The 10,806-nt window shown below is 41.9% G+C and overlaps 1 protein-coding gene across 3 annotated transcripts in view; it reads left to right on the top strand.

Annotated features, from left to right (window-relative positions):
• TRRAP (transformation/transcription domain associated protein) overlaps positions 1 to 10,806 on the top strand; it is a 147,276-nt gene that overhangs the window by 50,248 nt on the left and 86,222 nt on the right. For all 3 annotated transcript variants that reach the window (XM_021706379.1, XM_021706378.1, XM_008072896.2), the window contains exons 23-29: positions 2,295 to 2,512; positions 2,606 to 2,803; positions 3,402 to 3,662; positions 4,452 to 4,613; positions 6,666 to 6,762; positions 9,259 to 9,380; positions 9,790 to 9,960. In XM_021706379.1, the coding sequence (XP_021562054.1) occupies positions 2,295 to 2,512; positions 2,606 to 2,803; positions 3,402 to 3,662; positions 4,452 to 4,613; positions 6,666 to 6,762; positions 9,259 to 9,380; positions 9,790 to 9,960 (1,229 nt within the window). The remainder of the gene's footprint in view (positions 1 to 2,294; positions 2,513 to 2,605; positions 2,804 to 3,401; positions 3,663 to 4,451; positions 4,614 to 6,665; positions 6,763 to 9,258; positions 9,381 to 9,789; positions 9,961 to 10,806) is intronic.

The raw sequence follows: 10,806 nt of genomic DNA, 5'->3' as shown, positions 1-10,806 counted from the left end.
CCACTGCACTCCAGTCTGGGTGACAGAGTGAGACTCCAACTCAAAACAAAAAAAAAAATGTTTTCTCATTTTAGGAACCTAGAGTTTGACTGATTTATTTTTGCCTTTTGTTTTCTAATTTTCCACTTGCTACATCGATAAAGATAATTGGTATTTTGGTGGTAGGCACCGTACCAACTTGAAAGTTACCACCAAGTTTTGTCTATAAAATATACCCAATTTAACCTTTTGGGCCTTTTATATACGAATACTTGTGAACATGTTGCATGTGAAACAGTTAGATTGTGGTCTCACTCACTGCTGGTTTTCCTCTGTCCCGTGGTGTTTTCAAGGCCAGTCTTCCATTTTCTGCTTCATCACCTTCTTGCTGCACCCTAGCCAACTTCTTGTAGTCTCCTCTGCAAGCTGATTTGCTGATTTCTGCTCCCAAGATTGTTATCTCTGCCCTTCTTCTGCCTGGAACAGCTACTCACTCCTACTTCAGTGACTCCCATGCTCTTGATGGTGAAAAACCATTTGTGTTTTGTTCATTTTTATTTCCAATCTGTTGCAAATGATGCCTTTGTAAAAGACAATAAAAGTGGCATGGCACTTATAGTTGCTGTATAAGTTTCTGAAAACTTTCTTGCAATTTTGGATTTCCTCCCAAACTAACAACTAGTCTGCATTACCACACTTGAGTAGCACTGTCCCACTTTGTGTCCTCAAAGCCTCTTGCCTGTGGTATTAACAAGCAGAACAGATGGAACTTCTCCTCTTTTTATTTTCTACTTTTTCTGAGTTGGAGTCTCACTCCAGGCTCGAGTGCAGTGGCACACTCACAGCCATCGTAGTCTCGACCTGCTGGGCTCAGGAGATCCTTCCACCTCAGCCTTCCAAGAAGCTGGAACCACAGGCAGGCGCCACCATGCCTGACTAATTTTTTGATTTATTGTAGAGACAAGGTCTCCTCATTTGCTCAGTCTGGTCTCAAACCCATGGGCTCAGGCAGTCCTCTCACCTCAGCCTCCTAAAGTGCTGGGATTATAGGCATGAGTCACCACGCTCGGCCAACTTCTCGTTTAAACTTTCTTGGTCTGAACAATCAATATGTACAATTTAACACTTTGTTTCTCTGTTACCATTATCTTCTCAGCAAAACTAAGCTTCTGATAACTCCATCTTACCTATTGCTGGGTACCTACAAGACATTAATTAGTAGTTGCTGTGGCCAACTGTTCTCTGACTGTGTGTATTCTCTGTCATAGCTGCATGCATTGCTTTTTATTGTTATTTGTGTGTCAGGAATGTCTGGAGTGTAACCCATAGCCATTCCCATGCTGTGCCCCTTGGCTTATTTAATGATTAAAAGAAAAATATCTGATTGTCATTCTCATTTTATTTTTTTATTTTTCTTATTTTTATTTTTATTTTTGAGTTGGAGTCTCACTCTGTCACCCAGGCTGGAGTACAGTGGCCGCTCCTGGCCACTGCAGCCTCGACCTGCTGGGCTCCGGCGATCGTTCTGCCTCAGCCTTCCAAGTAGCTGGAACTACAGGCATGCGCTACCATGCCCGGCTAATTTTTGATTTATCATAGAGATGAGGTCTCGCCAAGGGCCCAGGTGGGTCTCAAACCCGCGGGCTCAGGCAATCCACTCACCTCAGCCCCCCAAAGCGCAGGATTATAGGCTGAGCCACCGAGCCCAGCTGTGGTTCTCATTTTATTTATTTATTTATTTTTAATTTTTTTTTTTGAGTTGGAGTCTCACTCTGTCACCCAGACTGGAGTGCAGTGGCCACTTCCAGCCACCACAGCCTTGACCCGCTGGGCTCCAGCGATCCTTCTGCCTCAGCCTTCCAAGTAGCTGGAACTCCAGGCACACGCTACCACGCCCGGCTGGTTTTTTGATTTACTGTAGAGATGAGGTCTCGCTGCCCAGGCGGGTCTCGAACCCACAGGCTCAGGCAATCTATTCACCTCAGCCTCCCAAAGGCACAGGATTATAGGCTAAACCACTGAGCCCGGCTATGGTTCTCATTTTAAATGAATACATTTTTCAGTTCTGATTGAGATAATCTGAAAGCTATACTTTATATCATGGAAAACATTCAGAAAAATAGCCTTAGTGTAAATCAGACCCATTAGCTTACAATAATTGCAACTTAAGAGAAGTTGGTTTAAAGTGTCAATGTTGGCTTTTATGTCAACGTTTCCTAACCTCAGGGAAACCAGGTGGTTTTGAAATTTAAGGGACAAGACTGCTCATATGAACAAATGTCTCTTGCTCATATGCTCTCTATGTCTCCCTTTAGGTCCTTTCTTGCTTCCTTGCTACCAGGTGGGCAGCCAGCCCAGCACAGCCATGTTTCACAGTGAAGAGAATGGGTCAAAAGGAATGGACCCTTTGGTTCTTATTGACGCAATAGCTATTTGTATGGCATATGAAGAAAAGGAACTTTGCAAAATTGGGGAGGTGGCCTTAGCTGTGATATTTGATGTTGCAAGTATCATCCTGGGCTCAAAGGAGAGGGTAAGGAAGGATTGAGGACAGTCTTTTGATTGGAGGGGAGTGTAGTTTAAGAACTGTGATAACACCTTATGATTTTTTCATTTTTCTCTCCAGGCATGCCAGCTGCCCCTCTTCTCCTACATCGTGGAGCGCTTGTGTGCCTGTTGTTATGAACAGGCATGGTATGCAAAGCTGGGGGGTGTGGTGTCCATTAAGTTTCTCATGGAGCGGCTGCCCCTCACTTGGGTTCTGCAGAACCAACAGACGTTCCTCAAAGCACTTCTCTTTGTCATGATGGACTTAACTGGAGAGGTAAGTGATGTATGGCAGAACTAACCATACTGTTTTCAAGAAGCTAGTTTGTTGGAGAACAGTTAGCTTTGTTGGAGAACAGTGAGATAATTCTGCAAATATGCTTTTTAATAGCATGGTAACTTCGACACTCATTTCATTGAAGCATCTTTAATAAAATAACAGCTCAGAACTTTCTCTGGGTGTCTAAATTTCTGTTTGCCTTGATAAACTAGAGTATTTACCACAGAATATCTGAAAAGGAGAACACTACTTCTCTTGTACTACAGATATTTCCGTAGGAGTTACATTCTTGATGAACCTATATGCAGCTGTAACTCGTACCAGTAGAACATGGTGGGCATTGCCAGTTTGGTCAATGCAAGGGTCATGTCCAGATCCACATATTCTTTTTTGAATGACAAACAGTAATTACCTACAAGAAAGTGACCTAGGTACTAAAGTGCTGAGTGGATGCTGTGAAATCTTATTAAAAACAGGTGGCGTGAGGGGTGTGTACCTCCCATGACAGTGTTTATGGCAGACAGGTATGCAGGCGATGGTGGGTGCAGTGAACACCATTGTCCCTTTTTTGTTCTAATGTGTCTTTGATCTACAGGTTTCCAATGGGGCAGTAGCCATGGCAAAGACCACCCTGGAGCAGCTTCTAATGAGGTGTGCAACACCTTTAAAAGATGAGGAGAGAGCTGAAGAGATTGTGGCTGCTCAGGAAAAGTCTTTTCACCATGTGACACATGATTTGGTTCGAGAAGTCACCTCTCCAAATTCCACTGTGAGAAAACAGGCTATGCATTCACTGCAGGTATTGGCCCAGGTCACTGGAAAAAGTGTGACAGTGATCATGGAACCCCATAAAGAGGTGAGATTTCTGTCATCAGAACCATAATAATTTGAACAAAACTTTTCAGACTCTTTTCTCGAATTTTAGTTGACTTGATACTTAGTTTATAATTTTATGTCTGCATCACAAAATACAGTCATCCTTCGGTAGCCTCAGAAGATTGGTTTCAGGACCCTACATGGGGACTAAAATCCAGGAGTGCTCAAGTCTTTAATATAAAATGGCGTAATATTTGCATATAACCTGCCCACACCCTCCTGTGTACTTTAAATCATCTCTAGATTACTTATAATACCTAATACAATGTAAATGCCATGTGAGTAGCTGTTATATTGTATTGATTTTAATTTTGTGTTATTTATTTTGTTGCATTATTATTTTTTTCTAATATTTTCCATCTGAGGTTGATTGGAGCCATGGATGTGCAAATATGCAAATAATAATATGCTTATATTTATGACTATCAAAAATTGTCAGTGTCAAGAGAATAGAAGGCTGGTTTCCTGAGTTGGTATAGCATTGTCTGACAGTTGTGTTATTTTTTTGTTTTTGTTTTTTTTTAAATGAGAGAGTACCCTGGAGCATTAAGAACTAAGCATATCTGATGTGCCTATCCATGAATCATGAATTTAGCTCATGAAACATATTCCTCCTTTTGTAATTAGAAGACATCTGTAGTAACTTTTTATTTCACTTGCAGTTTTCAAATCAAATGTTGATTTCAAATGTTGTGTAGGATATTGTGACAAGAGGCAATTGTTCTTCAAAGGGTAGCTGGTTAGTGGTCCTCCTCCTTGGTTCTCCCAGGTCCTCCAGGATATGGTCCCACCTAAGAAGCACCTTCTCCGACACCAGCCTGCCAACGCACAGATTGGCCTGATGGAAGGGAACACGTTCTGTACCACGTTGCAGCCTAGGCTCTTCACTATGGATCTTAACGTGGTGGAGCATAAGGTGTTCTACACAGAGGTAGGGGGGTGGTGGTGCGGAGTGGTGTGGATGGTGATGACGTATGTCTGCTAGCCCGTCTTTGTAAGCAAAGACTGGTCAGGCAGCATTCAGAGAAGGTTCAGGCAGTGACTCACAGATAACCAGCCATAACCTGTCCCAGCACATCTGAGCAGGTATGTTGCATCTGGGATTGGGTAGAAGGGAGGCATGGTGACCAGAGATTTTCAGCCAAATGTTGGTGTTTTCTGAGTTCCCAGAACTCTCTTAGCCCCTATAGGGAACCTTGCTCTAATTTAGGGCCTTAAAGTTGTATTTTAGAGATAAGACTGTACCCATCTGCTTTAGTCACTCTTGTGTCAGCTGGCACCCAGAATGAGCTGGCTCAGAGCAAGTACCAGTTTATTGAGTTTATTAATCACTTAAATGTGCCATGCATTGTTGAGAATGTCACATGAGTACCCTTATGTAGTTATGACAGCACCCCATGAAGTATAGATACTGTTTATTCTCATTTTGAAGATGTGGAGTTTTGGAGTTTGCTACTTACCTAAAGTGACAGAGCTGGTGAGCTATGGAGTGTAGATTTCAACCAAGACTGTTATTTTAGAGCATCTGGGATTGGGTAGAAGGGAGGCATGACCAGAGACATTCAGCCGAATGTTGGTGTTTTCTGAGTTCCCAGAGCTCCGTTAGCTCCTACAGGGAACCTTGTACAATCTGGTTCCCAGTCATTGCATGATCTGACTGGGTTCTCATTTTGTTTAGTGTACTTGATTTGCCCATGACCCAAACATGGGCACTGGCAGGTGGCATGTTACAAGTATTTTTGTCATTGTAAACATCCCAGTGTGACGAACAAATGAAACTGTGGATATTGTCAAATTATAAGCATTAATTTTTAGAATACAATAATGGCCTAGTGATCAGTTCCAAAAGTCCTGTGTTTTTGCCTGAACATATGACCATTTAGTCTAGTTCTGATCTTTTATACTTTGTGGTGTCCCTTCTTTAAGACTTATCACTTGTAAGGCTTGATAGGTCAGGAGCCTCTAGGAAATAGGAGACAACCTCCCTTGGCTGATCTAGAAACAGATGTACTTAAACCTGCCTGGGAAACTCCTCACTATACATAAGAACCTGGTAGTGCTGAGGGCATGGAACTGGTTTTCCAAATGTTTTTCAGTGCATTAGCTGCATCAGAACCTGTGAGGATCAACTGAAAAGTATAGACTCTTGAGTTCCTTCCCTGGAGTTTCCGGTTCAGTAGATTTGGGGTGAGACCCAGGAATCTCTAAAAGCTGTCCAGGTGATTCTGGTGTATGGAACACTGAGTTTGTATTGTAGTTAGCACACACACACATATTTGCCCTTATATATGAGATTATTTCTGAAGGTCATACAAGGACTTAGTAACACTGGTTTCCTCTGGGGAGTGGAACAGGGTGGGTGACTTTTCACTCTTGTTTTCAATCTTTTTACCAGGGGAAAAAAATGATAAAAATCTATACCAGTTTTCCAGGATGTAAATAAGGAGAAATAGTCATAGAGCACTATATGTGTTATTTTAGATATTAGGTATATGAATATATACTTGTACGATATAATGTCTGAAAGGATAGCCACTGGAGATTCCAGTGGCATTCAACTTCTTGCTTTATGCTTCTCTGTGTTTGAAAAGAAAAAAAAAAGTATGATCACTAAATTATTTGAATTATAGCCTGTTTTTTGAGCACTGGTCCGAGGCACTGGGGAAGCCCCTCAGAACAAGGAGCAGATGCCCCTGCCATCAAGGGATTTGCAGTTAAAAGTGACCCTCTGTTTTGAGAAAAAACATTATGGTATCAGAGTAGGTGAGAGAGCATCTAAGAATTTCACTAACGAAGTAACTTAGTTTTGCTTTAGAACAGGACAATCAGTCACATTTTGATACTTAAACTGTTTAGGATTTTAGTTTGTCAGTTGTTAACTGTGTTGCGGTGTGTGTGGAAGATTGCTGTGTTCTGTTATTTGCAAGGTCATTATGTCTTCTGAGTAAGAGTGAACTAAATTAAATTGTTTTATCTTTTCCAGCTGTTGAATTTATGTGAGGCTGAAGATTCAGCTTTAACAAAGTTGCCCTGTTATAAAAGTCTTCCTTCGCTTGTACCTTTACGAATTGCTGCATTAAGTAAGTTAATATAAATCTGATACAAGCAACAGGATATAAAAGTGAAAGGAGACTACAGGGAAAAAAAAAAGTGACAGGGCTTTTTTTCTTGGAGTTGGAGTCTCACTCTGTCGCCCAGGCTGGAGAGCAGTGGCACTCTCACGGCCACCACTGCCTCGACCTACTGGGCTGAGCTGATCCTTCCGCCTCAGCCTTCCAAGTAGCTGGAACCACACGCCCAGCTGCGCCATCACACCCGACTAATATTTATTGATTTCTTGTAGAGATGAGGTCTCACCAGATTGCCCAGACTGGTCTTGAACCTGTGGGCTCAGGCAATTCTCTTACCTCGGCCTCCCAAAGTGCTGGGATAATAGACATGAGCCACCATTCCTGGCCCGACAGGCCTTTTTTGTTGTCTAATTTTTCAGACTTTTAAAGATGGAATCAAGCCAGGTTTGGTGGCTCAGCCTGTAATCCCGCGCTTTGGGAGGCTGAGGTGAGTGGATTGCCTGAGCCCGTGGTTTCGAGACCCACCTAGGCAACTTGGCGAGACCTCATCTCTATAATAAATCAAAAATTAGCCAGGCATGGTAGTACGTGCCTATAGTTCCAGCTACTTGGAAGGCTGAGGCAGAAGGATCGCCGGAGCCCAGCAGGTCGAGGCTGTGATGGCTGGGAGTGGCCACTGCACTCCAGCCTGGGCGACAGAGTGAGACTCCAACTCAAAAAAAAAAAAAAAAAAAGATGGAGCCGGGCTCGGTGGCTCAGCCTGTAATCCCGCACCTTTGGGAGGCTGAGGTGAGTGGATTGCCTGAGCCCGTGGGTTCGAGACCCACCTGGATAACTTGGCGAGACCTCATCTCTACAATAAATCAAAAAATTAGCCGGGTGTGGTAGCGCGTGCCTGTAGTTCCAGCTACTTGGAAGGCTGAGGTGGAAGGATCGCCGGAGCCCAGCAGGTCGAGGCTGCGGTGGCCGGGAGCTGCCACTGCACTCCAGTCTGGGTGACAGAGTGAGATTCCAATTCAAAAAAAAAAAAAAGATGGGATCAACAAATTACGTTCGTATCTTTTTCAAACTGCATAATGAGATGTCATCAGATTGTATGTAAAACTAGTATTCAAATATTGTTCTCTTATGAATCACATGTCCTGATTTAAGAGAATTGTCATATCATTCATGTAGTGCCATTTCCATCAGAATCAGAGACTTTTTATTTTTAATTTTTATGTATTTATTTATTTATGTATTTATTTATTTTTGAGTTGGAGTCTCACTCTGTCACCCAGACTGGAGTGCAGTGGCCACTCCCAGCCACTGCAGCCTCGACCTGCTGGGCTCTGGTGATCCTTCTGCCTCAGCCTTTCAAGTAGCTAGAACTACAGGCGCACGCTGCCATGCCCAGCTAATTTTTGATTTATTGTAGAGATGAGGTCTCGCCAAGTTGCCCACGTGGGTCTCAAACCCGTGGGCTCTGGCAGTCCACTCACCTCGGCCTCCCAAAGCGCTGGGATTACAGGCTGAGCCTCAGAGCCCAGCAAAATCAGAGACTTTTTAATGACCCAGGCATTTGAGAATCCTGCAGTCTCTAGGAACCTCAGTTATCATTGTCAAGCACATAAATTGTGTAAAGTTTAGGAAAATATTTTAGATCTATACTGACTGATACAGAAATAGTTTTTTTTCTTTTGGGGGGTAAGAGTGAAACAAATACCCAATACAAGTTTTTTTAGTTGACTCTTGCTTTGTTGATTTTTATGTCCCTAATAAAATACTGCTATCATCTTCCTTGAATTAGAGGTGGAGAGCTGAAAGGCAGACCATAATACCTGAATTTGAGGATGGGGGTGGAGTGTTTCAGACAGGGCAAGCCAAAGTGAGTAGGAGATACCAGGGGTGTTTGGCAGCTTCTTACCTCTTTTGCTGAATTCCCTGACTTTGGGAACATCTCATGCGCCTCATTCCTGTTGACAAATGTGGTTGTTAACTTTTGCTGGAGCATTATATCTTACTTCACATATGGGATTGCGGTGTTTCCCCTTTCTTAAGAATGTTTGCATTTTCTAAGACTTAAGGCCTTTAACCCCAAAGCAGGGCAGTAGAGAGAGGCTGGTCTGTGTGTCTGTCTTTTGCATCACCTGTCACCTGAGAGCTAGAGTTCATGCTCTTGGTGTGGTTTAGATGGAACTGCCTGCAGGCCAGCCCACACTGTAACTCTATGAGGATGTCCTGGGAGTAGGGATGTCAATGTAGATGTTCCTTTCCAGCCTTTCTTTCTTCCATCTGGAGGTGAAAGTTTTATTCTGGCCTTTCTGGCAGGCTGTTAACTTTACTCTTAGATAAGACTCAGCATGTGGGTGGAAGACCACACATTCTTTTGTCTTTCTCAAGGCCAAGTACTAGGAAAGAGGGTCAGTGGTTCATGTTTTTTGTTGGTTGTTAGAAGCCTTTAGAAAAGAAAATTGTTTGGGTATTTTTTAGGTTCATAATGAAATTATATTTCTCTTCCTAAAGATGCGCTTGCTGCCTGCAATTACCTTCCTCAGTCAAGGGAGAAGATTATTGCTGCGCTCTTCAAAGCCTTGAATTCTACCAATAGTGAGCTCCAGGAGGCTGGAGAAGCCTGTATGAGAAAGGTGAGAGAGAGAGAGAGAGAGAGAGAGAGAGAGTGAGAGTGTGTGTGTGTGTGTGTGTGTGTGTGTGCGCGCGCGCGCGCGCGTTGGTGTGTGTGAACTCTGCATTAAGAGTCCCTCCTGTTTTCTGATGTATAAGCAGGTCTGTATGCCTGGAAGGCTGCCAGTGGTTACTGCCCACTACACTGTAGTAGTATATACCTGTTTCATAGTCCGACTGAACTTTTAAAAATATTAAGCAGTCAAAATGTCTCTCATTTCAGAATAAATTTCTGGAATATGCAGCATATGGTTAATATTCCATTTTCTGAAGGGAAAATAGACACTTGCTGCTAAAGTTGGATGTGTGTCCCATTCTATTATAAAGTGTTCTCTGTTGGTTACTTTTATCTATAACTTTTATTTTTAATAGTTTTTAGAAGGTGCTACCATAGAAGTAGATCAAATTCATACACATATGCGACCTTTGCTGATGATGCTGGGAGATTATCGAAGCCTGACATTGAATGTTGTGAATCGTCTGACTTCAGTTACGAGGCTCTTCCCAAATTCCTTCAATGATAAATTTTGTGATCAGATGATGGTAAGCCAAATGCATTAAACATGTTGTATAAGCAACTTGAAGAAATTAACTTCAATTATTTTTTAAATAAATAATACATATATATGGTTTAAAATTCAAAAGGTGTGAAAGGGTATACTTCAGTTTCCCTTCCATCCCTGTCCTCCAGCTACTCAGTTGGTGGCACCCAAGGTTAACAGTTTCTTGTGTGTCATTTTAGAGATTTTTTACATGTGTACAAGGACCTACATATATTCTTTTTTTTTTCCCATACAAGGAGGCATAATATGCACGCAGTTCTTGCTTTTTCCATTTAACATCCCATCATTTCATATTAGTACATAAAGTATTTCTTAATTGGGCTACATAATAATAATAATTTAATCTCTCTCCCACTAGTAAAAATTTAGATTGATCTCAGTCTTTTCATTATAGATAATGATGTAGTGAAAAATTGTTTATAATTTCATATGTGTTTATCTGTAGTGTACATTTCTAGAGGTAGAATTTCCAGGCCAGAGGAATGGAGGCATCTTAATCTTAATCTGTGAAATTGCTCTCCAGAGAAACTTTACCAGTTTGCACTTCTGTGAAATAGATGTGTTGCACACCCTTCCATATAACTTTAAGTAGGAACTTTAGAAATCATTTAGGATTTTAGAATTGTCAGAGAAAAATTATGCAGATAAAAGATCTGTTTGTTAATGTTTAAAATTGAGATGTAAGCAGATGAAGAAGGATCTCATCTGTTAGCTTTTTTTTGCATTTGATTTTGCTTCTGGTAAACAGATTTACAAATAAAAGCCTAAGGTTTCATGGTACTTCACTGCAAACATGTGTGTATTTTTCATGCTTATGTTTCCTAAG

Source organism: Carlito syrichta, unplaced genomic scaffold (assembly GCF_000164805.1).
Source record: "Carlito syrichta isolate Samal-C Ts95f unplaced genomic scaffold, Tarsius_syrichta-2.0.1 Scaffold315497, whole genome shotgun sequence".
Lineage (NCBI taxonomy): Eukaryota > Metazoa > Chordata > Mammalia > Primates > Tarsiidae > Carlito > Carlito syrichta.
This window is presented reverse-complemented; position numbering and strand designations above follow the sequence as displayed.